General features: G+C 43.3%; 2 protein-coding genes and 2 long non-coding RNA genes across 7 annotated transcripts; 1 reads left to right on the top strand and 3 right to left on the bottom strand.

The window, feature by feature from the left end:
• Positions 1 to 7,120: 7,120 nt before the first annotated feature.
• On the bottom strand, positions 7,121 to 9,713 carry LOC133737305 (uncharacterized). The gene is made up of 4 exons (XM_062164895.1): positions 7,956 to 9,713; positions 7,744 to 7,875; positions 7,580 to 7,666; positions 7,121 to 7,507 (listed from the first exon to the last, which is right to left on the bottom strand). The coding sequence occupies exons 1-4, from the start codon at positions 9,612 to 9,614 to the stop codon at positions 7,121 to 7,123; spliced, it is 2,265 nt and encodes a 754-aa protein (XP_062020879.1). The 5' UTR covers positions 9,615 to 9,713.
• Positions 9,714 to 13,496: 3,783 nt separating this feature from the next.
• On the bottom strand, positions 13,497 to 17,464 carry LOC133739269 (LEAF RUST 10 DISEASE-RESISTANCE LOCUS RECEPTOR-LIKE PROTEIN KINASE-like 2.1). The gene is made up of 3 exons (XM_062167014.1): positions 16,523 to 17,464; positions 14,876 to 14,908; positions 13,497 to 14,783 (listed from the first exon to the last, which is right to left on the bottom strand). The coding sequence occupies exons 1-3, from the start codon at positions 17,316 to 17,318 to the stop codon at positions 13,654 to 13,656; spliced, it is 1,959 nt and encodes a 652-aa protein (XP_062022998.1). The 5' UTR covers positions 17,319 to 17,464; the 3' UTR covers positions 13,497 to 13,653.
• Positions 17,465 to 17,903: 439 nt separating this feature from the next.
• Positions 17,904 to 22,581, top strand: LOC133739271 (uncharacterized). The gene is made up of 3 exons (XR_009860507.1): positions 17,904 to 18,248; positions 19,924 to 20,034; positions 20,895 to 22,581. It is a non-coding gene; the product is annotated as an uncharacterized LOC133739271 (long non-coding RNA).
• Positions 22,582 to 24,494: 1,913 nt separating this feature from the next.
• On the bottom strand, positions 24,495 to 26,957 carry LOC133737000 (uncharacterized). Of its 4 annotated transcripts, none has more exons than XR_009859785.1 (4): positions 26,574 to 26,957; positions 26,027 to 26,106; positions 25,611 to 25,829; positions 24,495 to 25,021 (listed from the first exon to the last, which is right to left on the bottom strand). It is a non-coding gene; the product is annotated as an uncharacterized LOC133737000 (long non-coding RNA). The 4 variants fall into 4 exon arrangements; XR_009859784.1 differs by having other exon boundaries at positions 26,027 to 26,101; XR_009859786.1 differs by lacking the exon at positions 26,027 to 26,106 and having other exon boundaries at positions 24,500 to 25,021; positions 25,611 to 25,834; positions 26,574 to 26,941.
• Between the last annotated feature and the right edge of the window lie 982 nt (positions 26,958 to 27,939).

The following is a 27,939-nucleotide window of genomic DNA, read 5'->3' as shown; positions in this document are numbered from 1 at the left end:
GAAAGGGAAGAAGTACTGCAAATTTCACAACCTGTGGAATCATAATACAGCAGACTATGTGAAACTCAAAGACCAGATTCAGGTATGGCTTAATAATGGCAGTTTGCAGGTAGAAGCTCCAGTAACAGCGGCAACGCTCGTAGACCTGAACCCTTTTCCTGACACTGGGATCAACATGGTCGACGTGAACTGGGCTAAGCAGAGCCGAAGGAAACCAACCCTGGATTTGAATGCAAAGGGGCAAGGAGACAAATATGACAAGGATGAGGCTCCTGCAAAGAAGAAGGCTGAGCCAATAGGTCAAGCCTCATCCGTGGTCCTATGCTCGCGATGCAAAGAAGAGTGTGGCATCCAAGTGTCACACGAAGAGGCCGAGCAGACATTTCGTTTTGGCTCTCTCCCGCCCATCAAGTGGGCCTCGCCATCTCGAAACTATCAACCTTCCAGCCCAAGAGAAAAAGAGAAATTGGAGTCACCACCATCCGCAAAGGATTCCAATCTATTCCAGAAGCTGAAAGCGGCCGCGGTTGATCAGAAATCAGCGGAGAAGGCTACGATCAAGCGCAAAGATATTCTGACCAAGCCCTATATCCCTCCTGCTTCAGCCGCCACTATCAAGGAAGGTAAGTGGTACACAAGGGAAAAGGGGAAGGCAGTGGAAATAAGTCCTTCCAAGAAGAGAAAACTGCAGCGCAGGTTTGGAGAATCCAAACGCGCGCTAGAGGCTCTGGACCAGGGCCTGATCAAACCTTCGCAGTTGGTCAAATCACCTGAGCAGTATCAGAAAGAGATGGAGATACTAGCTGCTAAGCCGTTAATGACTCCCCGCAGCTTCCAGAAGCAAGCGAGCTCAGCAACAGGGGCATCTAAGCCCAGTGTTTTTTGCAGGATCACCGACGAAAGGAGACCTCCGCCAACTCGAAAGGAGAGTTCGCCGACTAGGCGACCACATGTCAGGCGCAAGTTGTTTCGCGACGACTTAGAGGCCAAATCCTCAGTTTTTGAGAGACTGGGGGGCAAGGACAGGATTACCGATACTTTACAGTGGAAACCTAAAAAGGTCCAGAGTGTAGTAGTCGCCCCTTTTGAGGTGAACGTAGCAAGGGAACCAAAATCCAGCTCGCCTAAGCGGGCTATCGGGGTACAGGAGCATGAGCAATGTGAGGTGAAAGGCCTTACGAAGGAATCATTAGTAGAGCGGCTGGCTAAGCAATTCAACACTGACACCCCTGTCCACGAACCCAAGCTGAACCTGCAAGAGGACATGGATGAAACAGTTATGACCGATACGTCCTGCAACATGGTTTATGTACTCCCCGTGAGGTATGCACTACCAGTCGCCGCGCAGGATTGTGTAGAAGCTGAGGAAAATAGTGCACAACCCTTGCAGATTACATCAGCAATCACAGCACCTGTGGAGGAGGCTGTCTTTCTTGAAACAGAAGATGCTAACAACAAAGAATTCTTCATGAGCTTCACTAGGCCAACACCTGCTATGGTCCAACACATGCGACCTTTGTACATCACAGCAGAGATTGGCGGTACCAAAGTTAGCAAGATCATGGTTGATACCGGAGCTGCTGTGAACGTCATCACTACCAGGACCATGCACTTGCTCGGGATAAAGAAAGAGAAAATCCAGTCTACATCCCTTACACTCAAGAACTTCGCAGGGACTGTGACAAAGACCCTGGGATTACTTTTCTTGCTTATCAAGGTTGGCCCTGCAGAGGGGGTTTATGCTTTCTTTGTGACAGATTGTTATGCAGCCTATAGCGCTATTCTGGGCAGGGACTGGATCCACCGGAGTTATTGTGTTCCATCAACTCTCCATCAGGAACTCATTATGTGGAACAGGGAGACAGATAAGGCTGAGGTGATCAAAGCGGACCCTCGTCCATTTCCAGTTTCCGCGAATTATGTAGATGCCAGGTACTACTTGGAGCCTATTACTCCATTGCAAGTCAGTGGCATCGATAACAAGGGCCGCCCCACAGGGGTGACGGCCTCTGATCTGGCACAGTGGGGGCTCACGCTCGCAAAGGAAAGCTTGGACAGGCCTGGTCACGCTGTGCCCAAACCCTTACACGATTAATGGATTACGACCTTCCAGAGGAAGGGATAGAGGCCCTCCACTCGCTGTATGAACGGCTATCTTCGTACTTAGTGGAAAAAGAGGCCTATGATCGAGTCGCAACCTTAGAAACCGTCAATGAAGAGCTCTCTGATCAGGAACGAGAAGAGGAGGTAGAAATTCAGCTAGCTCCGGCAGCGCTGGACGATACACCCCTTAAGGTCAGAGATCCTACCGAAAAGGTCAATCTTGGAACAACAGATGAGCCTATGGAAGTGGCTATCAGTGCTTACTTAGAGCCTAGTGAAAAACAGAGGCTTATTGAGCTGTTACTGGAATTCAAAGACTGCTTTGCAGAGAAATATGAAGATATGCCCGGCCTGTCACCGGACTTGGTTTGCCATCAGCTGCCAACACTCCCTGACAAGAGGCCTGTGAAACAAGAACCGCGAAGAATGAATTCAGAAACCCAAGTCCTTGTCAAAGAGGAAGTTGAAAAAATGTATAAATCAGGCATTATCAGGGTGGCCAAATACAATCAGTGGCTTTCCAATATAGTGCCAGTTCGCAAGAAGAATGGTAAGATGAGGGTCTGCGTGGACTACAGAGACCTCAATATCGCTACACCTAAAGATGTTTACCCCATGCCGGTAGCGGATATGTTGGTAGACGCCGTAGCAGGACATGAATTGCTGTCCTTTATGGATGGCACCACAGGGTATCACCAAATTCCGGTCGCAGAGGAGGACAGACATAAAACAGCATTCAGATGTCCTGGGTTCGCGGGTGTCTTCGAGTATGTGGTTATGCCTTTTGGACTGAAGAATGCTGGAGCTACTTATCAGAGAGCCATGAACTTGATCTTCCACGATATCCTGGGAAAGATTTTAGAGGTTTATATCGATGATGTAGTGGTTAAATCGAAGAAGAAAGGGAACCACATCATAGATCTCAGAAAAGTCTTCGAGCGCATGCGACAACATAAGCTGAAGATGAACCCCGCCAAATGCGTGTTCGGAGTTCAAGCAGGAGACTTCCTGGGCTTCATTGTACATCAAAGGGGAATTGAGGTCCCTGAAGATAAAGTAAGCGCGGTCATCAACGCGTCCCCTCCGCGAACGAAGAAGGAGCTACAACGCTTGCTGGGTAAAATCAACTTCCTGCGACGTTTTATTTCTAACTCTGCAGGTAAGATCCAGCCCTTTTCTCCATTGCTGAAGTTGCAAGGACAGAATGAGTTTGTATGGGAATCTCAGCATCAAGAGGCCTTCGACAAAATCAAGGCCTATTTAACGAGTCCACCAGTGCTTGTTCCCCCGCGAGCTGGATTTCCATTAAAGCTATATATTTCAGCGGCTGAGGCTTCCATTGGTAGCTTACTCGCCCAAGACGATGAGGGAGGGGTCGAGCATGCCATTTTCTACCTCAGTAGGACACTTACAGATTGTGAGACAAGGTATACTTCTATGGAAAAATTGTGTCTCACATTGTACTTCTCCGCTTGCAAGTTGCGACACTACATGTTATCCTTTACTACAAGCATCATTGCTCAAACCGACCTGGTTAAGTACATGTTGTCGCGACCTATTCTAAGGGGTCGCATTGGCAAGTGGGTATTGGCTCTATCCGAATTCTCGCTACAATACGTTCCACAGAAAGCAGTGAAGGGACAGGCTATCGCAGACTTTCTGGCACATCACCCTATGTTGGATATTCCCCCAGTTAAGGAATTAGAGATAGCGACCGCCACCACAACTCGACCAGATTTGGCGCGCATTCCAGAGTACGCGATATGGTATCAAGCCACCGTCTCACTGCAACCCTGGGTATTATTTTTCGATGGCTCAAGAACAGAAACATTAGCAGGAGCAGGGATTGTTCTGGAAAACCCAGCGGGCGATCGTTTCTCTTATTCTTTCCAATTGGAGTTTAAATGCACTAATAACCAAGCAGAGTATGAGGCCCTTATTATTGGCCTGGAAGTCTTACTGGAATTGGGAGTAAGGGACGTTCAGGTACGCGGTGACTCTCTGCTTGTGATAAATCAGCTCCAAGAGAAGTACAGGTGTGTAAGCTGTTTGCTCGTGCCATATCTGACTCGCGCCATTGAGCTTCTGGATCAGTTTGATGACGCAGATTTGGAATACATACCCCCCGAGCGCAATTTCGCGGCCAATGAGCTTGCTCAATTGGCTACAGGCATTACATTGAAGTATGTGGTTCGCGAGCGCATTCTGAAAGTTGAGCGCCGCACGCTGCCTTCATGGCTCGCGCGGCCAGACCCGTCTGACGATCCGATCGTCGCAGTCCTAGAACCTATTGACGTCGATTGGCGAATTCCGTTGATCGATTACCTCAAGCATCCAGATCCTACAGCAGACAGGAAGATTCGTTTTCTTGCCTTAAACTACTTCCTCAGGGGCGACGAGCTGCGACGACGTGGGGAAGATGGCATGGACTTCCGATGTGTCTATGGCAGCGAAGCAAAGAGATTAATGCGCGAAGCCCATACAGGAGTATGTGGAGCCCATCAAGCGGGCCCTAAGATGCGTTGGCTTATCAGACGACATGGTTATTATTGGCCTGGCATTTTGAAGGACTGTATCACGTTCGCGAAGGGATGCCAAGATTGCCAGGCACACGGTCCAGTGCAGCACATCCCCAACATTCCCATGCAGCCTATTATTAAGCCTTGGCCTGCACGCGGTTGGGCATTGGACTTGATTGGGATGATTCACCCTCATTCCTCCCTCCAACACAAGTTCATTATTGTGGCCACGGATTTCTTCACTAAATGGGTCGAAGCTGAACCTTTGAAAGAGGCTTCCGGTGCCACCATTCGCCAATTCATTTTTCAGCACATCATCTGCAGGTTTGGTATCCCTGAAGTGCTCGTTTCCGATAGGGGGGCAGCGTTCATGGGCGGTGAAGTAGAGAAACTTGTCAACGAATTGGGCATCCAGTTCATCCACAGCACTCCGTATTATGCTCAGTCCAACGGTCAAGCGGAGGCCAGTAACAAGATTATTATCACCCTTCTCAAGAAGATGCTTGTTGAAAACCCTCGCCAGTGGCACAGCACGTTGTATGAAACACTATGGGCTTATCGCACCTCCAAGAGGAATCCCACTGCTACAACACCCTATGCACTCATGTTTGGTCATGACGCAGTTTTACCCTTAGAACTCAACGTTCATTCCTTGCGCGTCCAAGATCAGCATCACTTGATCGGCGAAGATTATGTCCAAGCGATGTGGCAAGAGCACGAAGACCTGAGCGAGCAGCGCCTAGCGGCTTTGGATAATTTAGTAATGGAAAAGCAGCGTATCGCCCGCGCCTATGATAAGAGGACGCGTGGCCGTAGTTACAAAGAGGGTGACCTTGTTTGGAAGGCTGTTCTGCCCTTTGGTGAGAAATTGACCGGTCGCGGTAAATGGACCCCGCGATGGGAAGGACCCTTTGTTGTTCACCGCATTCTGGAGCGTGGGGCCTTTCACCTCAAAGATTTGGACGGTGACATCCATCGCAATCCCATCAACGGGCGATTCCTCAAGAAATACTACCCTAGTGTTTGGGAATTCGAGGATCCCCCAGATCCACCTTCTCAGACGGGGAGGCAACCATAGTCTTCGTCAGTTCCCAACATCCATTCTTACTCAAGCCCTTCCTGTGGCCTTAGTCTCCTGTCTTCACTTCACTTACGAACACTAGGGGGGCAACATTCTATACATCCAGGCCTTCGCAGAGGCTTTATTTTGTAGCAATTTTATTTTAAATTCCTTGACAATATGTGTTAAGAATATATGTAATGGCCTATGCATGAGGCCTTATTTTATAATAGTTTCTTTTGCAAAAATACTCAGAAACTTTCATTCATAAAGTGGCTTTGCGGCCAGAAGCAGTACAAATCGAAACAATTACATTTGCGGTTTACAAGGTCAAAAGTGGCTTAAAAATCATAAGAGTTGCGGATTTGCTTAGAAGTCTTGGATCTTGTGGCGACAAGGGGGCTTTGCTATGATCATGTGTACTCTCCCTCTCTTCACCCACATGCCTTATCTGATCTGAGTCGCAGCTGCTCTCATTTGTACTGGAGATGGAGGGAAGGAAATAATCCATCCCAACCCTTCTAGTGGATTATCCTCCGGGATGGAGATGGTCTGCAGGGAGAGCGCGACTCACAACCACATCTACCTCCAGGGGAAAAACAGAAGTCTGACAGTCTGCCCCCGGAGGTAGGCTGCGGAAGAAGAACAGTCGGCCTCGAGTGGCCTTCCGCCCTTCTCCCTCCTGCTCCACGCGAGAAATCTGAGGAGAGGGATCCCTCAGAATCTGGTTCTGCCACGTTAGGAGCGCCGCGTGTTCTTCAGCCTAACTGAAACCGGAGATTCCCATCCGGATTTCCAGAGACCAAAGACATGCGGATGGACCTGAGATTAGGCCATAAGACGCACCCAGGCATTGAGATTAAGCCATAAGACCTAAGGATTTGGGTTTGAGGCTGAGATCGTGAGGAGAAGATTTCAGAAACAGAAGGAAGAGAAGTAGGGTTTGTGAAACTATTATTGGGAAAGCCATATTTGCTTGAGTTTTTCTTCTCGCAAGCACAGGTACTTATAGGACCTCTCGTTAAGCCCTTGCGGGAGGTCTTGCAACAATTGGTCAACCTCTTGAAATTGATCTTCAGTGACAGCGCCCTCGCGAAGAAGCACCCTCAGGTACTCCAAAACTCTCGCAGGCGCGCCAGGAATCAGTATATCGGGACCCAAGAAGCGACGAAGGCCTTCTCTGGCATCATCTACGACCCCAGGTGGGGTCACTTCGAGCACGCGAGCTAATCGTTCTAAAGTGGACGGAGTAGGTTGCTCAGCGACAGGGGCCTCAAGAGGCTCCGCAACAGGTATAGCTTCAGGCACTGGTTCAGGAAGTTCGATCTCCTGGTTCTCCGGCTTCAATGACTTGGGGGGCATGGGGAGCAGGCTCCTGGCCAACCACATTAAGAGCAGGTTCAGCAGGATCCTCGGCTACTACTTCCGCGTTTGGACCCTAAAAAGATACATCTTCAGAATGACCAAGCCAAGGGTAAAGATAAACATTTTTTGTTAAGAGAGTTACCTCTTCAACAGGTAGCTCGCGGAAACTTGCTGTTGGCACTAGGGCAGTCTCACCAAAGGTTGGACCCGAGTCAGGCACTGTCGATGCCAGAAGGGGAATTGGTTCCTCGCGGAAGGTAGGAAGAAGTGACATCCTTTCTTCAACCTCAGGCGAGCTGTCATCTATAACTTGTTCTGGGACTACAACCAACTGCATGTTGTCTGCCGCATTGATCGCAGAGGGAGGGTCACCATTGGTTTCTTGGGCTTTTGTACCAGATACACCCTCGCCGGCAGCAGAGGATCCTTCCCCAACTTGCCTTGAAAGCCTGCGACAAACCTGAAGCAGAGAAACGTTATAAACCATACATAACAAAACAAGGCATCAATGCTTACTTTAGAGGGGTGTTACCAGTCGATCAGCGGCTGGTTCATCTTCTGCCCATGGATCAGTCCTGAGCTCAGCGCGACTGCGTTTGCGTGCTAGAACAGCGGCAATCTGTCAAGATTTAAACAAAGTCAAATTAGACTTCGAGAAGGCTGCTAAAATAAACGTTCTAAAGAGAGAATCCTTACAGTTTGAGGATCATCATCGTCAGAGGAAGTGTCCTCTACTTCAGGCTTGGTCAGTATTGCTTTCTGTTTAGCGGCTAGACCAGTGGCCGGAGAAACACCCACTGCGCGATTGCCTGAAGGTGGTGCGCATCCCTGCTATAGACTTCGAGTTAGGGGACAAAGTTGGAGGTGGAAGTGATAAAGGAAACAAAGAAACATGTTAAGGCAATTACCTCTGGAGGTTGCTCGCGAATAACAATTCCAGCTTGAACCAAGCGCGGGGCTCGCGCGGGTCGCGGAGCCGGTTCGGGTGGTGGAGGTCTTTCTTCATCTTCATGGAAGCGAGCGAGTGCTTCAGTATCAGCGTCGTAAGGATATCTCAATTCTTCGAAGATGGCCGCAAAGAGTTCGTCATCCCTTTGCCTCCAGCAGTTAACAGAGACTTCCTTCCACCATTGATCATAATCTTCAGCGGTCCCATCCACGGGGAAGATATTATTAGCCCAGTCAGGGAGATCGACTAGTACAAGCATGCTTTGCTCCGGTGGAGGTCCATCTGAGGGACCAATTCGGCGCCAAGAGGTATTGTAATTCCAGGCATCATAGAGGGGAAATGGCACCAGTTGAATAAGACCAAACTGGCGAGCAAAATGGTTGGGAGCATAAAGCTCATAACTAAGTTCGTCGGCAGCGAGCCTAATGTCTGAACAAGAGATCGCGCGGCGAAAAGCCAAGCGCGCGCGATCACTATAATTAGGAGCCCCAGGAAGGAACCCATTTTCAAGAGGAGCGGGGTATCTCCTACTGAGTATTAGATCGCAGTAGGGCATTTCGTGCAGGAGGTACAAATATGAGAAACACTCAGAATAGGGTGGAGATATGTACCTCGCATCGCGACAAAACCAGTGACCAAGAAGGGCATTAGCCGGTGGTAGTAGTGGAATGTCGTCGCGGCAGAAGAATGAAAAATAAGTTTGAATCCAGAAATCAAGGATCCAAAAAGGACCGGAAATGCTAGTCTCAAAAGGATGCATCGTGGCCTGATATAGAGTACGGTAGAGGGCACCCAACACTGGTTGTCCTAACCCCATGCGGCGGCCATTGTAGAGGGCAGTTACTAGAAGAGTCCAAGCACCAGTGGGCTTACAGGAGGAAGTGCAAAATATGAACTTACAAAGCCAATACTCCAGAAAAGCAATGCCACCAGTCGCATTGCGCTCTTTGCGATAGTAAGCCAACCACCGCGGGTAAGAGCCGCTATGAGCACCGCGACCAGTTTGGTCCATGGTTGATGTGAAGGTGTCAGAATCGAATTGGCCATGCAGGTAGGGCTCGCCATCGATGGGCAATCCAGTAATGGTGAGGATATCCAACAAGGTTATGCTCATTTGACCAAATCGAAAATCAAAAGTATTGGTAGCAGTATGCCAAAAGCAAAGGAAGGCAGCGAGTGGTGAGCGATTCCCACCGTGAGGAAGGCGAAAGCATAAATCAACAGTGTGGGTAATACCTGCCATGTTCCAGCGAGCCAAATCTCGTGATCTTACTTCACGGTACCAGGAAAGCTCATCTTCGCTAATTTTGGACGGCCAATGCCCTATTTTTGCTCGATGATTATGCGCACCCCAACTGCTGAAATCCGCAGGGGTCCTCCGGAGGACTTGAATGGGTCGACGAATGGGCAGGCTATAGAGAGTGAGAGCGTCAGCAGGAATTGAATCTTGCGGTGCCGAACTCAGGCCAGCGTGATGGTTTGGAAGCCAGAGAAGCAGAGTCCTCTGGACGGAGGTATGGATACGACAGCGGCCGCAGATGTTGGCTCCCCAAGTGCGAGCGACGTTCTCAGTGAGCTCTTCTTCTTGATCGATGATCACCTTCTTTGGAGGAGCCATTTCTGGGTTTCTGCAAAGTGAGTATGGAGCGAGAGGTTTCTGGGTTTAGGAGACTGGAAGGGTTTCTGATGTGACAGGTCTCTAGTTGGCTGCGGTATTTAAATAAAAGATTTTGTGAGGGAAACGATGCGACGAAAGGACGTTTTGCCAAACGAATAGACGCAACCTTCATTAATGACATCGTTTCGATCACCGGACATGTTATACTTAGCGGGCCTGATATCGGGGCCTGGGGGGCAATGTTTGAGCCCAAAAGTAATTTTGGCATGATCCTTTAGTGGATTTAGCGCAGCGGGCCGATTCCTGCGGCCCAAAAATAAGCCTACTCGGGTTTGGGTTACAGCTTCACCCATTCTGTGATCCGTAAGGAAAACGAAACCTTCTTGGAGTCGGGTAGCGAGGATTGAATAGGAAACTTCAACCAATAATCCTTCTATGGCAAGGAGCAGTCAAAACCCTAGGTATATATACCAGGTTTCAAGGACCAGCGAAGGACCTCTCTCAAATCAATCAATCCTAGCGATTACAAAGCCTCCCCGGAGCAAACCTTCAACCTCGTTGAAACTCGGTGATCGTGCGCCAGTCCTAGTCTCTCCAAGAGCCGACTGTTAGCATCACCAACCCAACCCGGCGACCGCACTTCCAGTCCTAGTCTTTCCAAGAGCCGACTGCCAGCGCTACTGCCACCGTTACTACCAGCGAAGCAAGGGTAACGCCCTCGCAACCCAGCGAAGCTAAAGTCACGCTTTAGCACAAGCCCGTGCTTTCTCCCAAACTTCCCAGTGATTGCTTTGCTTAGTCTATATTACTAAATATCGATTCAGTGACGCGAAGAGATCACACCCAAAGTCCTTATCCGTAAGGCAATAAGTCCTTTTCCGGAAGGCTAGAGAAGAACCTTGTGGCGAGGTTGGTGCTCTCCTCGTCCACAACGCTTGAAGAAGAAGTCAGGTCAAGGGACTCCCCCCGACGACTGCACCCCACGGTGCTGGCACGCCTGCGCACACGCTCAAAAGAGACAGTTTGCAAGCCAACTGGTTTTTGCGCCAAACACCTGAAACATTCGTAGAGATAGATGAGAGAGACTAACACGTACACTACTACAGAAATTGAATCAGATGACTGCTAAAAACTGTCGTCTGATAGGGAGGCTGACTGTCGTATATCTCGGTGTCGTCTGATGAAGGCCGATTTAGGGAACTATCGTCTGAAGGCATCAGCATATCTGCCGACAGCATCAACTGCCATGTGAACTTTATTCAGACAACGGGCAATTTGTGCACCTGTTGTATGACTGCGATTAAGAAATCGTTTTTCTTTATAAGCGTTGTGTGACTTTTATTCGGACAATAGTTTTTAAAAGCATCCGTGATCTGTTTTGAATTCAGACGATAGTTTTTATTTTGTGGCCATTGTGAATATTGTATACGTACATATATATGACAGGTTTTTGTATGGTTATTGTTGTCCTAATAAAATGATTCAATCCATTATATATGCTGGAATTGGAATAAAAAATGACCAAATTAACAGTAACTGATCAATATATAGAAGAAATTGTTATAATCCACATCATGCACCAAAATGGATTGTGCAAAGGTAATCTTTTATCCACAAAAGAAGTACATCTAATAGTACTCTCCTAGCAATCTACATCCAGAAATTTACATAAAAGAGTAGCTTTGCTGCTCTCATGGCCTCATTGGAGTCTAGCTTTTGAAGCTTCCAAGCACTAATTTTGTAAGAGTTTTTTGCTTTCTTTCTGTAGGACCTTTTTGCACTTGCTTTCATTTACTTTGCTCTTTGTGCCATGAGAATCTATAATATCAACACAGAAAAACCAAAGTTAACTTAATAAGCTAATATCCAGTATGCAAGATAGATAAGAAATTGCACATATAGTCAACAGAACATGCAACGTCGGAACAAGGCCGGGTGGCGGCAACTTTGGCTATTTCACAGATCCGGATCTATCCAACACATTTTCGAGGCTACTTCACTGATTGACTGATCGATCCAGGCGATGGTTTTGATGTCGGTTATGGCCAGGTTGGCAATGGTGGTGGTGCTGGCGAGAGGGTTGCTAGCGACGATGAAGATGTTGACGAAGGGCTATAGGCTGCTGGTAGCTTGTCTCCATGATGGCTAGGGTTTCGTAATAAGCCCTAGCTTCGTCTTGGGCTTGGGAGTGGGTGCTGAGTCGATTAATTTAATTTTCTTTATTTTATTTTTGGGATCAAAAGTGAGAGCCTAAACCCATTAGTTTAGTTTTTAGCTTTGTTTTAATAATGTTTTACAGAATAATAGTAGGGGATTTGTTTTTTGAGTAATGGTCGTGTCCGGTGTTACCTTGCTTATTGTTTAGTATACATGGACTCTAGGAGTTTGGAGTGATTGTAACTAGTTAGGGCCTTGTTTTTCTAAACCGTGGTTGGCTTCTTGTAACGTATGCTACTTATTGTACTTGAGTTCGAGTAATAGAAGTGTTCTCGTTTCTCCTTAAAAAAAAAAAAAAAGGTACATTATCAATAACCAAAAAGTCTGCAAATATCATCGTAGGTTAAAAACCTTCCCTCTCTCTCTTAGGCTGTCGCTTAGGGTTTTCAGGAAAATTTCCTCTTGTTCCGTCCGGCGGCGCGTCCGTTGACTCTGTCGTCGGACGGGCTTTGTTCCGTGATGGGTGATCTTCCTTGGTGTTTTCTTCTGGATCGCCGAGAGCTGTGGGAGTTGTTTGGGGAGTTGCGGTGGCCGAGTGATGGTTCAGTGCCTATGAGTCAGGTTTATGGAACGGACAGGGGTCAGGGTTGCCGACTCGGGGATCGACTCAGATGCTGTAGTTGGGTCGGGATCGGAGGAGATTGCACTGGTGTCTGGTTTCTTCTCCCAGTCGATTGGTGGCGAGATCGGGATCTCCAAACCTTTGGATAGGCGGAATAGATCTCTGGTTTTGAACTGATGGTCTGCTGCTTTCAGCGTTTCTGTTTTTGCTTTCCTCGTGCTAGTACGAGGGGGGCGGTAGGACAATCGTGGAGGTGGTCCGACTGCGAGGGTGGTGTGGCAGGGGCGGTGGTTCTGTGGTGGTGGCTCGGCATGAACTAGATTGGGGGCTGGCGAGCCCTCCTTGCTGTCTTCCTTAATAATTGGGCCTGGGCTCCCATGTTGGGTCATGCTTGGGCTCTTTCTAGTATTTTATAAATTTGTGTTTCTGTTTTAGTAAAATTAAATCCCTATTATTTTTTGACAGAGAGAGTCGGGCTTAATGTCTTGGTGTGGGTGTGCACTCAAAGTGCCTTGTCTGTCCTAGAGAGGTGGCGAGTCATTATCAAATAGACGCAACCCCCTAGTGGCAGGATGAAACGAAGTGTCGCGGAAGGTTGTTCTGGTCGATAGCACAGTGGAAAAGCTGGTTTTATTGCTCTATGGCTTTATATGAGCTTTATTTGTCCGATATGTCATTGTTGTAAGCAAATGCTATTGCCCAGATATCTGGTATGTCAACCCTTGCTAGTTGGTGCATGGTTGAATACATAGGATTAGTAGGAGCTCTTGTTATTATTTAGGAAGTTCTCTAGTTACTAATTGTTCAGGCTTTACGTCCCCCCCCCCCCCCCCCCCCCCCCTTTTGTATTAAGCAGTTTTATTAATGAAGGCAGCCGCACCAGCCCTTATTTTCAACCCAAAAAAAAGGTACATTAGAGACCACATCATAGAGTAATACATAATATAGCCAAGGACTATCAATGACCCAAATATGAAAATTGGGAAATATACATGCATTCCTTGCTATAAGGTGCGCGCAAATTGCAATTGCGTGTATATTGCAAAGTGTGCCAAGAAAGGTGTTAGTTTTCGCAATTGCAAGTTCGAGTTACAAATCAACAATTATGACCAAATTCAGGGAATATATTGGCAATTAAACCAAACAAAAAGTGCATAGTGGTTTACCAGCTCACTTGTAATAACAAACTGTTCCATTGCAACACAAGTTCAGCTTGAAGTTCCTAGTTATAGATAACATCCAATACAAGTAATTGGCTTATTAGCCTGTTTCAGATGGTTGGGACATGGGTGCAGATTCTTCTTCAGAAAATAAGAAAGGCTTTGGTGGAATTGGCAAGGAATGAAGGGGTCCTTCCAACATCTCTACCACTTTGCTCATTGATGGTCGATCAGATGGAAGGGTCTGAATGCACCCAAGACTTATCAATATCATCTTTCTTGCTATTTTGCTCTCACCCTCTGTTATTTCCCCAAATATAATCTCGTTCTTCTCCAGCTCTAGATCTTTATATATGTAATGTGGGAACATTTCACTGGTATGAGACACTTCTGAAACCAAATTCTTTCTTGCACCAACCATGTCAAGAACTAGCATCCCATAGCTATAAACATCAGACTTATGAGATACTCCTCCAAAGTTCCGACTAAACACTTCTGGTGCAATGTATCCTGCAGTTCCTCTTGTCCCTAGCATTGATACAATACTTTCCTTCGTCATGCATAGTTTGGCAAGGCCGAAATCAGATATCTTGGGGCAAAAATCTTTATCCAGAAGAATGTTTTGTGGCTTTATGTCAAAATGTAAAATTCTTGTGTTACAACCACGGTGCAAGTATTCTAGTCCACGAGCAATGCCAACTGCAATTTCAGATAATGTTTTCCATTCCAAGTGGCAACTTTCATCTGAAGAGCCTTGCTTATAATGTATGAATTTATCCAACGATCCATTAGGCATGTACTCGTATATGAGAGCTCTTTTCTCCCCTTCATAGCAAAATCCCACAAGAGTGACTATATTGACATGAGAAGTTCTACCAATGCTAGCAACTTCATTGATAAAGTCTTCTCCATTACCCTTCGATTCACTTAGGACTTTCACTGCCACCACAAGGTCATTGGGTAGCTTTCCTTTGTATACTGTGCCATATCCACCTTTTCCAATCTGATCTTTGAATGAGTTTGTCATTTTCTTCAAATCTGAATAATGGTACCGCTTTGGACTCAGGGATCCATGATTTCTTATGAATGCCTCGATATCAAATTCATCCCTTTCATCTTTCTTGAAGCAGACCAGTATTCTTTTTCTCGATATGCATATATCTCTATTCCTTGGTATGCATATGCAGCGAGCAATGAATATGATGGTCCCAAAAGCCCCCGCCGAGATGCCTGTAAGTGATGTATTTAATTCATTTGTGCAGGAATGAAAGAAACATCATAATAAACCACTAACTATTCACAGGAACCTATGGATTATGTACCTATTATCCAACCGAGTGATATTGAACTTGAACCTGCAAGTGCAACCAAAATGGTTATACGATCATAATGAGTCATATTAATTTTTTTAACCAATAATTATAACAGTTAATCAGTAGTTCTGTACATATTTAAAACTGTATAAAAGCAAATTTGCAATATTGTCTAGGCATTAGGAGCATAAACGTTCCTCCATTCCATTGTTTGTTATCACCAAAATCAAACACATTTGCCAACAAATTAGATGAAGTAGTAAAGCTTTAACCAAAGAAAGTGGTTGAGATTCAAATTTCTAAATCCCTATGTTGCGTTTAGACCTCGTTTGTTAGAGAATTTGAGGCTTAGAAAAAAATTCAATCATTTCCTATCCTTGGTAAGACTCTGTGTGTGTGTGTATTTATATATAGATAAGGATGTGAACAAGTTTCCTTTGGGAATCGAAACAATTGGGGAGATGGATAATTCCCATACCCCAAGGGCTTCATTTCTATCCCCTGTTTTCGGTTTTAATTATGAATGTTCTGGTCACTTTCCCACCATAACCAAAGATTGGAATTGGAAACCTTGGGATTTCAAGAACTGAGAAGACACGTATAAAACTATCATATTTTGGGCACTATAATAACAGAAAATGATGCTTAAAAGATGTGACAGATTAGTAATTTAGTTGGCGCACACCTCCACAGTTAGAAGGATTAGGTCCATCCTTTCAGTGCGTAGCAGCTGAATTCAAGTGAAGATATGTTATATCCGCACCGACCCCCAGAGCCTTGACATCGTTCACACAGGTTATTACTTGCATCCCACTTCAGCCCATACCCAGAATCCAGCGCAGCTCCTAGATTTTCCTTCGATGAATTCACAGCCAAATTTGAAGCTGCCGATGGAGAAAGTCGGACGGTGACAGCTGTGGTACACTTTCCAAAGGTGCTACTAATGTCGGAGATCCCGAAATCGGTGAGATCTTCTGTCACATAATAGTTGATGGAATCAGTAGTAGAGTTTAAGGTGCATGAATTGGCTGGTAAGCTGAGGCGGGAGAGGAATGTTTAGTGGGGGACATGCGTAGACAGTTGTTGAACGTCTGAAGCATATTCAAGAACACTGTCTATGGTGGTGGTATTGGTAAGGGACACCGGACAAACGTTGTTCCAGTAAGAATTTTGGTACCCCAAGAATTTGAGGTATCGCTCATCATCAACCCCCAAGAATTTTGGTACCCCAGATAAGAATACTAGTATTATTATTAAGAGCTGCAGGAGGAGAATATAGGGGGATGCATTTCTAGAGATAGAGATAGAGACTCTGTGTGGTGTAGTTCGATATAGATGCAACATTGTCATTTTTCGGCCAAAAAATATATTCTCAGCACTAAAAAACAAAAACGAAAAACAACTAAAAAGGAAACGAGCTGGGAGAGAGGTGGTCTGGTGCTGGGTTTTGGGTTTTGGGGTGTGGTGAAGTTATTAAACCAGTAACACTAACATAGCTAACATAGCTATGTTAGTGTACCGCAACGTGATCACCGATGGATCAATATGACTATATGAGTGTTGCTCAATCATCAATCTTGCTAAATAAATGGCTAATAGACCAAAAGAATTCATAATAAAAGACAGATAAATCAGTTTGTTTGGTAATATTCATACCTCTACAATCAGAGGGATTAGGTCCATCCTTGCAATAACAGGTGAATTCAGATGAAGGTGTATTGTAGCCGCACTGACCCCCAGAGCCTTGACATTGTTTGCACAAGGTATTGCTTGCATCCCATGCCAAATTAAACCCGGAATCAAGCGCAGCGCCTAGATTTTCCTTGGATGCATTCAATGCTAAATTGGAAGCTGCCGATTGAGAAACTCGGACGCTGACAGCTGTGCGACACGTTCCAAAGGTGCTACTGATGTTGGAGAGCCCGAAAATGTCGAGATCTTTCGTCACATAGTAGTTGATGGAATCAGAGCAGTTGAATTGGCTGGTAAGCTGAAGTGGGAGAGGAATATTAAGTGGGGGGCATGAATAGAAGAGCAAGAGTTGTTGAACATCCGAAGCAAATTCAAGAACACGGGATGATGAATTATCTATGGTGGTGGTATTGGTACGGGACACCGGACAAACGGTGTTCCAGTAATCGGCTCTAGCAACTGTGAATCTACTTTGACTCTGATTGACAGAAAGGACTCGAAATTCTTGTTCATGGATCAAGATGGACGGGGCGTCGCCGCTGCAATTCAACTTGAACTCAGGGAAGCCACAGTAATCGGGTCGGTTTGATCCCCAGAAAGGGTAACCGATGCTCCCGATACTTGCACACTCAAACGATTGGCTGCAGTTGAGGTACCGCTCATCATCAACGCTCAGAGAGTATGGAACATGAAATAAGAATATGGTCAAGGTTATGAGGAGGAGGGATGAAGAAATGTTTGGGAGAAGGTAGAGACACATATTACTGGAGGGAGGGAGGGAGGGAGTTGTAAAGGGTGCAGAGGATGAACTTCAGAACTCAGAAGTGATCAGGGGCAGAGTCAAAGTCCACCCTTGTTTCTCTCAGTGAAATAACTCAGAAAGTGATCTCCTAGGGGGGAGAGTTCTGGAATACGCATGCTGCAACTTGTTGGGAAAATTAATAGAATGGAAATAATAACTCCAACCACAAAAGAATAATATGCAAAGAAATAAAACGAGTAAAAGAAAGTGAACACCGGATATAACGTGGTTCAGCAAAATCCCACTTTCTTTTTTCTTTGTCTCCTGCGCAGAAAACATGCCTCCATGTTTTCTTTTGCTTTTTCCTTTTGCAGCTGGCCCATCACAACTTACAGCCGGTCAAACCAGTGTACTTGGAGCGCCACAATCCACAGCTTTTCAATCCTTGGGGCATGGACGCATGGTGTAATTTCACAGTAACGGAACGTTAATCGTGAAATTTTGAACCGTTACGGTAAAAGATGGGAGCTGCAAAGAGGGGAGATTGTAGACAATTCACAGACTAATCCACTCTTGTTGAATAAGGCACCACGTATCACAAAACGAACACCAACAGCAACACCCAAACAAGGAATTTGATGAAGACAATGGAGCAAAGCGAAAGGGAAACACAAAATGGAAGAACAGAATTGAAAAAATAAGGCCAAGAAGCCTCAGAAACAGGGCATCGCCTGAGCAGAAGCGCGAAATGCGGAGTTTCTCTCCACCGGCTCTCACGAGAGGAAGGGGAATAACGGAGCCCCCTGTTTCATTATAGCCTTTGCAGAAACGATATCAAAATTCAATAGTCCAAGGCATAGCCGTTGCAGAAACCATACCAATATCGATGGTGTAGGGGTTGAGGAGATGCTGTAAGATCTCCGGTTAGATTTCCCCTCATCTTGGCCGGTAAGTGCTTGTTAAAATTTCAATTATTTTTTATATCTGATATTGCTGTGAATTTTTTTTGTTTTTGTTTTGGACGGTTATCGAGTTTGGTCTCTAATTGAAACTTGAAAGACATCGGGTTGAACTGGTATATGGTAATCAACCAGGTTTCTATGAGTAGAGTATGCATCAATATTTGTGTATTTAAGATGTTATACTCTTGCTGTGTTAGTCTGGGGCATGGAAAGTTGTGTGTTTTTGCCTTCATTGTTGCTTTTCTTCACTCTTCTGTTTGATTTTGATATTGGTTTAGCTGGGTTATAATATATCATAAAAAATTTCTTGTATTGTGGTAATGCTAGTTTTGCTAGAATTTGGAGCTTCTTTTGTTGTGCTGTTGTTGTAAATTGTAGTTGATTTTGGCTTTTTTGGTTTAATTGTGTAATTCTTGCCTAAGAAGGAATTCTAACTGATGGCTTTTGCTTTTCTTTTGTCCATTTTGTAGAACTTAGGGCTTCTGTTGCCAATGATTCTGTTAGCATATCAATCTGTCAAAACTGGTCTATATCATCCTATAAATTAACTTCTAAATGTTAGTATATTCTCCAAAGGATGAGTTTATCATAGTTTGTTGCTCTTGTAGAAATTTTTGACTTTTGTTATTGGCTTATACCAGATGAGTAATATGAATAATCTACGTCTTTAACTGAAGGCACTACCAGAATTTTTTTTTTTTTTTTTTTTTTTTTGGATATTTGAGGACTCAGAAGAACATTGCAGCTCAATTTTAGTCATTGCTGATTTTTCAAGCTATGCTAAGATTTTAAAATCGCGTACATCGATCTTCGTTCACAGTTTCCTTAAAACTATTAGTAGCATATCAGATGTGAGATTGGCATGAGTCCCAACTAATTAGAAATATCATGAATAATAAATATATGGCATCACTTCTTTGATTTGTAGACATGAAAATGAAAGAGATGTCAAATTATTGGTGAAGGTGAAGGTGAAGGAGGCGTGCAAATTTCCAAAATATTGATGATCGAGATTTGATAGTCTGACATTGTCCATTTTATAGAACAGGACAATGTGGTTTTTGGTAAAAGTTAATTACAATGTGGTTTTAGAATTTGTTACTAACGATGCAATCATATGTACATGTTTATGCTCTCTTGCAGTTTCTTTTTTGGCTTGACTCTTGTTTTCCCTAAGCAACTATTATGTAATCGGTTCTGATGAGACTGATGAACTCTATAATATATATCCATCTGCACTTTTTTGTATTGTATGATCTATTGTCTGGAAGATGTAACTATCTTCTATTTTCCAAAAATCCTTAAACTTCTGTTAATTTCGTACCCCACAAGATTGTAAAATAAAGTACTAATGTGACTGTGACTAAATTTTATAACTTTGAACATTGGTTTCCGTCTGATGTGAAATCCTATCTACCAAATTTCTTCATTTATACACAACAGTTTGATTTCTGTGGTTCAAGAAAGCATTTAAATTTGGGTCTTTGTATATGTTGAAACTGTCTGTTGTGTTGTTTGCTGCCTAAATCTGTCATAGTTTCATGTGTGCGATGTATGCAGAAGTTACATTTCATGTTTCTCTGTATGTGTGTGTGTGTGTGTGTCTATATATATATATATATATATATATGATGTATAATGGTCATTAACTTTTCTTTCAGATCATCACCAAGGCAACAGCTGATAGCACACTTCAGTGACTTTACAGACGAGCTTGGCTGGGATACTGAGCCTCTTTTTCCCCTCCCAAATGAAGATGCTACAAAAATAGAGTACTTCCTCTCTCTCTCCCTCTTCCTCTCTGCATCTCTCTCTCTCTCTCTCTGGGGTTGTACGTTCATAATAGATATTTCTGGGGATTGCTGATCTTCTATTTTAATGTCCATATTTCTTCTCCTGTATCTTGAGTGTGTAATATTATTTGAAGACTCATTGTATTAACATATAGGTTATCCAATCAAATGAAACACAAACTTATTTCACTGAGCTTCTTTAGTAGATTTTTTTTTCTTAGTGTCTTAGCGGTGATCAATTTTATTTCTGGGCTGTCATCTATCTCTTTGTTAGAGTTTTATTACTTGATATGATAAGTACAAAATGTGATCTGTTCAGCACTCATAACGATAGAATTTGGCCTTGAGCAATAGGAAAAGGCTAAAATACACTTTACTGACTTTACACATGTAGGCAAACACCTTTTTTTTTTTTCTTTTTTTTTTTGAGAATGCCATTAATGGTTCTTTTAATGGAATGTCTTAACAGAATTGAGATTTTGTAGATGGGATATATTTGAAATGATCCAAAGTTCGGGTTTTTTTTTTTTTTTTTTTTTTCAGTTTTCCCTTACATGATCTATGCTTAGTTTTGGGGACATTTCCATTTTACCTTTAATCCGTCTAGCTTTAACAATGTCGTACCTCCCATGATATGTGTGATATACCTTATGCAAACCCCATCTTGCTGAAACCACAACCATAAAGTTTGTACTGCTGCAACATGTTCTATCCATTTGCTGTTGGCATATTATTGCTGTAAATTATTTCGGATATTGTAGCAGCAAAATTGCACTTTTTTTACAGCAGCAAATTACACTGTTATTATTGATTTGAAACTGAAATGACCTTGAATGCAGGTTAATATGGAGAACAACGAAGCAGGTCTACGCTACACTGACCATCTGTACCACAGCTCGTTACCATCAGACGAAGAAGTATCTGATGATGATTGCTTATTACGAATTGGGGAAGATAAGGAAGGGCTATTTTGTGATGGAGGAGAGAAAGGGCTTGGTCAAACATCTGAAATTGGTAATGATAAATGTTATATGATGGATATGGAGTTGTTAGAAGGAACGAATGTAGGTGAGTGTGTAGACTTAAATGGCAAGGATTACAGTAATTTGAATATGGATGACATGAAGGATGTTGTGTTCAGCAGCGTATGTGAAGCTGAAAAGTTCTATCATTTATACTCTCGTGTTATTGGATTCAGCACAAGGAGGGACAGGAAGGTTAGAGCATATCGTTCCGAATTTGTCATAAGAAGGGAGTGGGTATGTTGATGTTCGAAACAGGGCAAAGCAACAATTAAGGTCAAGAAACAGGGAGTGAAAGAAAAGGGGAAGAGTCTGATCCAAGCTGAGAAGAAGAAGATGAAGAGGAATCAATGCCCAAGGGGGTAAAAGATATAGCCGAGTTGGATGCATGGCCGCATTTGGAATTCGATACTGCAAGGAAAGGAAGAAGTTCGTATCAAAGTTCATAACCAATCACAATCATGATGTTGCTGTTTCGGAAGAGGTTCAGTTCCTTCGTTCTCACCAAGGAGTGAATGACAGCGTCATTGCCCAGGTTGAGGCTCTATAGAAAGCACAAGTGCACATAAGCCGGATATATGAACTCCTTGTTGAGCAAGCAGGTGGGCAACAATTTCTGCCGTTCACCCTCAAAGATTTGTACAATGAACTTGATAAGAGGAAGAAAGCAGCGGGCTTAGATGGGGATGCTCATTCTGCCATCACTTGGATGCAAATCAGGGCATTGGAGGAAAAACAATTCTACTGCAAGTATACAATAGATAAAGAGGGAAAGTTGGCAAACTTGTTTTGGCGGGACCGGCAATCTCTGTTGGACTACAATGCATATGGTGATGTACTAATTATGGACAGTACTTACAAAACCAATATATATGGAAAGCCTCTGGTTGTCTTTGTCGGGTGCAATAACCACTGAGCCACTGTTGTTTATGGGTTTTCCCTTATAGGCGATGAGAAGGAGGACACTTATAGTTGGGTATTTCAAAATTTTTTGGCAGCAATGAACCAAAAGCACCCGATATCCGTTTTAACAGATGGGGACGAGGCAATAAGGAATGTTGTGGAAAATTTAATGCCAACAGCCAGACATAGATTATGTGCGTGGCACATTGGGCGAAATATTGGTCAAAATGTGAAGGTTGAGGAAGTGCAGGTGAGCATTGGGAAGCTGATTTATGCTTCTTTAACGGTTCAAGAGTGGGAGGCTGCTTGGCACACACTTGTTCAGACACACGGACTTGCAAACAATGCATGGGTAACTTCTTTGTATAACAAGCGGGAACGGGGATACCTCTCTTGGTGCCCCAAGTTCCTCTTTATATTGATGAATCCTTGGCCAATTAAGGATAGCATCATGTGCATTGATACGGGGATACCTAAACCAATTACCTTAATAGACCTTTTTCTGGAACCCCGAGAACCCTAGCTGATTTACCATACCAAAACTCTTGTTTGCCAAGTTAATTATGATTTTATGAGACAAACATAAACACGGATTTCTCAATCTTCCTCCTCACGAGATAAACAAGCTCACAGATCTAGAGCTTGTACATTAAACCATTGTTATGTTTATCTGTAGCACCATTCAATTGTCGATATTTAACTCAAAATATACATCACACGAGATGAGGCCGTCGCGACTTTGACGGTCGCGTGATGAGGCTGCCGGCGGTGGATGGCAGTGATCTTCTTGGGTTTTCATCGGAATTGGGTCCAGAATCGATTGGCGGTGGCGGTGTTGCGAATTGGTGGCGGGAAATGTGGTCTCCGACGATGGCAGAGAGAAGTGGAAAGGAGAGAGGAGGAGAATTAGGTGCGCAGCCGAAAGAGAGATTGTGTTAAAGAGTTTCTAGGGTTAGTTTCTATAAATACTAGGGGACATAGAGGTAAAATTTGTCCGGTGGAGGGAAAGAATGAAAATTGAAAAACGCGCCGCCTTTTTTTTTTTTTTGGAGAAATTCATATTATTTTTTAATTCATTAATTATTGTTAAATAATACACGGTTTGCGTCCACAGTCAAATAGAAATTAGTGGTATACTAATGTAACTTCTAAAAATGCATTGTTGGATGTTGTCCGCATACTAATGTATGGTAGTGGTAGAAATTTCAGCGATTTCCACCTTCAGTTGGGTATCTATCTACCCGGTCAACTCAATACCTTAAATAGAACATAACACAAATATGCTCGTAACGGTCCTTGGCAATTCAATTTTTTCGATCTTTTAGCTCCCACCCTCTCGTGGGTAGGAGTTCTACTTACGGATGTAAAAATTCCGGGATGTTTGTCCTCGCATGGTGTCGCTCCCCTTAAGGATGTTTGCTTGTACAAAGCGTTGACCGCTCCGATGGATGTCTTATTCACGGCAAATCGGCCTAATTTTTTGACACAATACCTACCACTGTTGTATAAACATATGGGAATTTTCGGATTGATCAGCTTCTATTTCAAAAATTTTGGATCGCACATTTCCATATATACCTAGTAATGTAGTATAACTTGTTTATTAGGTTTGTTACCCTCCATGAGCAAAATGGGGAACGAAATGGAATTTTTTAAATTTATGTTGTCCGCATATGAATATATGGTAGTGGTAGAAATTTCAGCGATTTTTGCCTTTGGTTGGGCCTCGATCTACCTGGTCAACTCCATACCCTAAATAGAACATAAAACGAATATTCTCGTAACTGGTTCTTGGCAATTCAATATTTTTTTCAATATTTCCACTCCCACCCTCTCGTGGGTAGGGGGTCTACTTACGGATGTAAAAATTCCGGAACGTTTGTCCTCGCATGGTGCCGCTCCCCTTAGGGGAGTTTGCTCGTGCAAAACATTGACTGCTCCGTTGGGTGCCTTATTCACAGCGGATCGGCATAATTTTTTCACACAATATCTATCATTGTTGTATAAACATATGGAAATTTTCGGATTGATCGATTTCTATTTCGGAATTTTTGGATCGCACATAATCCATATATGCCTAGTAATGTAGTATAACTTGTTTATTAGGGATGTTACCCTCCAAATGGGGAACGAAATGGAATTTTTAAAATTTCACCGTTGGATGTTGTCCACATACGAATATATGGTAGTGGTAAAAATTTCAGCAATTTCCACCTTTGGTTGGGTCTCGATCTACCCGGTTAACTCGATACCCTAAAAAGAACATAAAACAAATATGATCATAATGGGTCCTTGGTAATTCACTTTTTTCAATATTTCAGCTCTCACACTCTCGTAGGTAGGGGGTCTACCAACCGCTGTAAATATTCCTGAATGTTTGTCCGCGTATGGTGCCTCTCTCCTTAGGGTAGTTTGCTTTTACAAACCGTCGACTCAATAGTAAAAATATTAATGGCTTTCGACTTCATTTCAAAATCGATCCACTCAATCAACCATAATAACTTCAATGTAACTAACAATAAAACACAAGTTTCCAATCTATCTGGACCTTGTTCATGACCATCTCGCATAAGCTCTAGCTTTGACTTATATACAAAATCTGGAAAAAAATTATTCCTACAACGGTTCAATGTCCACTTAGAGAGCTTAATTTCATAATTTTTCCATTTTTTTTTGTCATGGACAAATTTGAGATAACAAAGTGTAGTTTATTAAAATAAATTATCACAAAACCATTCATAAAAAAAAAAAAAAAAAATTCAAAATAAGTAAAAACAAAAAAACCCAAGCCGATGGCAAACGCCCAGGCCCAAGTACCACCAAGTCCAGGCCCATTTCGAGTTTGCGTCCTTGCAGGAACCACCGAAACTGATGATGGCCACCAATCCTTGACCCAACCACCACCTTCATCCAACTCCGATCCGAGCTTCACCTCACCGCAAGTATCTGGATACCGTTAACCACGAAACATTGCCCACGAACAATATCACATATTATACAAGTATTAGGGCTATCAAGGCACCAACTGTACAAACCGAAGCCTGCAACAACAATCACAACGTTTGTGATCAGTGATAAGGGTGATGGGGAGCACAATCTTCATCACTACAAAGTAGTTTAGGTACATGTACATATGTACATAGTTCAATACGTAAGAGATATTTCACTAATGCACAACAAGGTTATCAGCAAAAAAGGAAGCATAAGAATAAGGCCACTCCCTAAGACAGTGAGTGATGCTACATGGTGCTTCAGCTAATTAAAGTATGCCAGCCTCACACACTGAAGATGTGAATTACTGAAGGGTCTCTACATCTCTTATGATCATGGATGTAGAAACATACGCAAGGGAAGCCAAGTTGGATCGCACTCAAATGCAAAACTAACCAAAATATTGTAGACAAAAGGAAGAATTGAGAAGGGAGGTTACAACAGAACAGTTATAACTGTTAAATCCATAACAGAATGCAACTTAATTTTGGGTTCTATTTTCAGAATACAACACATACAAACCAAAATCAAACACACACCTCTTTCCCTGCTAAAAGCTATGTCAAAAGTTAGCAGCATATAATGTTTCAGAATTTTCGTACAACTAGTACAGATATAGCAAGAGTCTACGATGAGAACCTTGTAATAAGGACTTCTGGAAATCACTGGCGGTGACTTGACAAATAGAAGTCCCCCGGTTTGTCCAAGTTGTTCCTTCCAAAGCAATTCCACATACAGAAATCGCATCACTCTATTGCATTTAGTACGCATTTTATATGAACTTCGAAGGCACAATTTTGGAACCCTTCCAGTGAAACTAGTCTAGTGGATCGAATGGGATGCTAGAAGATCAAGACTCTGTACTTCAGAAGCAAGTATTAGAGTGAATGTGCAAATTTCTCAAATGATGTACTAATGTTCATTGTCCTTTGACAGGAAAAGTCAAAATACTATAAGCAAGAATTTGAAATTCCACGACCTCCATCCGTTCACTAATCGTCTTTGGATTTTGATGTGAAACCATACATGTTTTTAGGTGCAGAAGATAAAGATACCTCTCTGAGTCCATTCTTTACTCTCATTAAACTTCATACAGTTGCTTCAAAATCCCCGAATGTGAGTAGACATATCTAACCTTAAAAGCAACAATGAGAAATCCAAAATAATACTAATACCTTTGAAGAAAAAGCATTACATGGAATATTTTCTCTTTACTAATTTGTGAATACCTTTCATTTCTCCATAGGAAAGGCTAATCTCAATACAAGTGATTATCCAGAGAGAAGAATTATACAGGAATTTACCTATTACTTATACACCGTATAACAAGAGACTCCATCCCCCAAACTCGATCTAAATCTTCGGAAACAAACCCAAACTCTTCCCCCGAAGTCCACCACCACAATCTTGAATCCCTCCTCTTCTCTTTCCCACCCCCAGCAACCTACAATTTGCCCACGAACAAATTTTTCCAGATATCCCTAATCCTATATCAACTAATCTTGTTTACCATTGCAACTCAAAAACCCAATTGACCCAATTCGAAAACCAATCAAAGAACTCAAATTCAAGGTAAAAAGCAATCAAATTTAAGATGGGTACCTCAGTTTTTGTGACAGTGTGAACAGATTTCTGCTTGGAATCAGCTCCAGGCTTGGTTGATGACCTCCCAATCTTGTGTTTTTGTGAATCCAATCTTGGTTTTTCGGCGGAGGCGAGAATAGGATTACTCCCTCGTTTCTACCTCAATGATAAAGCTGAATTTTCGGCTTTGGGGACCTTGGTTATCAAGTCCAGTGGCGACAGGAGAGAGAAGTGATTTTGGGTCTGAGAAGAGGGGTTTGGAGAGGAAAGGATGGAATGAACTTCAATTCGATTGGGATGGATGACGAGGAGGGCTGTAAAACATTTTCACCCTAACGGCACCGTCAACTGTGAAATTACGTTGAACCCCTAGGTTGATTGATTAAGTGGCTCTCCTCGCGCCACGTCAACCTCCGCCAGTGGCTTTAAGAGCAAGTTCACCCCGTTGGGTCACCGGGTCACCTACTATTCACTATTTTTTAGTGTATATTTTCATTCTCTGGGTTACGAAATACACTGTGCCCGTGACCCAGGGCACAAAATACACTGTGCAGGTCACCATGGTGACCCAGGGCATGAAATACACTGTGTTCGTGACCCAGAGGGTGAAATTAACACTAAAAAGCAGTGAATAGTAGGTGACCTGGTGACCCAACGGGTGAACTTGCTCTAAGTTACAGCCAGCGTATTCCAGCCTCCTCCCTATTCGTAGGGAAATAACTCAGAAGGTGATCTTTTAGTGAAAGAACCCAGAAGGGGGTCAAAAGAGAGTCAATAAAGTGTACCTCGTTTCTCTTTAAAATGAGGAATAGCATAGGGGCTTTTAGGGGAGAAGGAGAAAGGCACCTCCATCGAGAAAAGGAGATAAGGTTCCAAGACAAAATAGTAGTCTCCGTTTTAAGTATTACAATGATTCTTTTCTCAGCTTTACCCAATTGTTTTTCGTTTTAAGTATTACAATGATTTACGTTCATCTATATTTCGCTTTTCGAATTCAATTCTGCGCATAGCTTGTGGGTGATTGATTATATTTGGTTTTTTGGTTTCCCTATCGAATTCCATTCCAGGGATTTATTCTAGTTGCATAGACTAGTTAACCTCTATTCAGAATATTTCAGATGCACACATAAACCAAGGCTTAATATTATTATTCATCCCCCATTTATGCTACATAGTTTGCCTTTCAACACAATTTCAGCCAATTGTTTGCACCATACAATTAGATTTCCCTTGGATGCTATAATCTAGCAATAACAAAGAGGCTTTTCAGGAAATCCAACACACCTACAAATCGAGTTTTCAGGAACTGAATTGAACACAGATTTTCCCGGAGCATAAGCCAATTAGACTACAATGAGAAACCAAATGTAACACTGTTCTAGGT

The sequence above is a fragment of the Rosa rugosa genome, chromosome 3 (genome assembly GCF_958449725.1).
Source record: "Rosa rugosa chromosome 3, drRosRugo1.1, whole genome shotgun sequence".
In the NCBI taxonomy this organism is placed as follows: domain Eukaryota; kingdom Viridiplantae; phylum Streptophyta; class Magnoliopsida; order Rosales; family Rosaceae; genus Rosa; species Rosa rugosa.
This window is presented reverse-complemented; position numbering and strand designations above follow the sequence as displayed.

Coding starts and splice junctions, on each gene's coding strand:
- LOC133739269 (XM_062167014.1), bottom strand. CDS start 17,318: ATGTGTCTCTACCTTCTCCCAAACATTTCTTCATCCCTCCTCCTCATA. Junction 14,909..16,522: donor TAATCCCTCTGATTGTAGAG/GTATGAATATTA, acceptor TTGCACTTGCAG/GTTCAAGTTCAATATCACTC. Junction 14,784..14,875: donor ATCACTCGGTTGGATAATAG/GTACATAATCCA, acceptor CATCACTTACAG/GCATCTCGGCGGGGGCTTTT.
- LOC133737305 (XM_062164895.1), bottom strand. CDS start 9,614: ATGGCTCCTCCAAAGAAGGTGATCATCGATCAAGAAGAAGAGCTCACT. Junction 7,876..7,955: donor TTCGCGAGCAACCTCCAGAG/GTAATTGCCTTA, acceptor AGTCTATAGCAG/GGATGCGCACCACCTTCAGG. Junction 7,508..7,579: donor AACCAGCCGCTGATCGACTG/GTAACACCCCTC, acceptor TCTCTGCTTCAG/GTTTGTCGCAGGCTTTCAAG.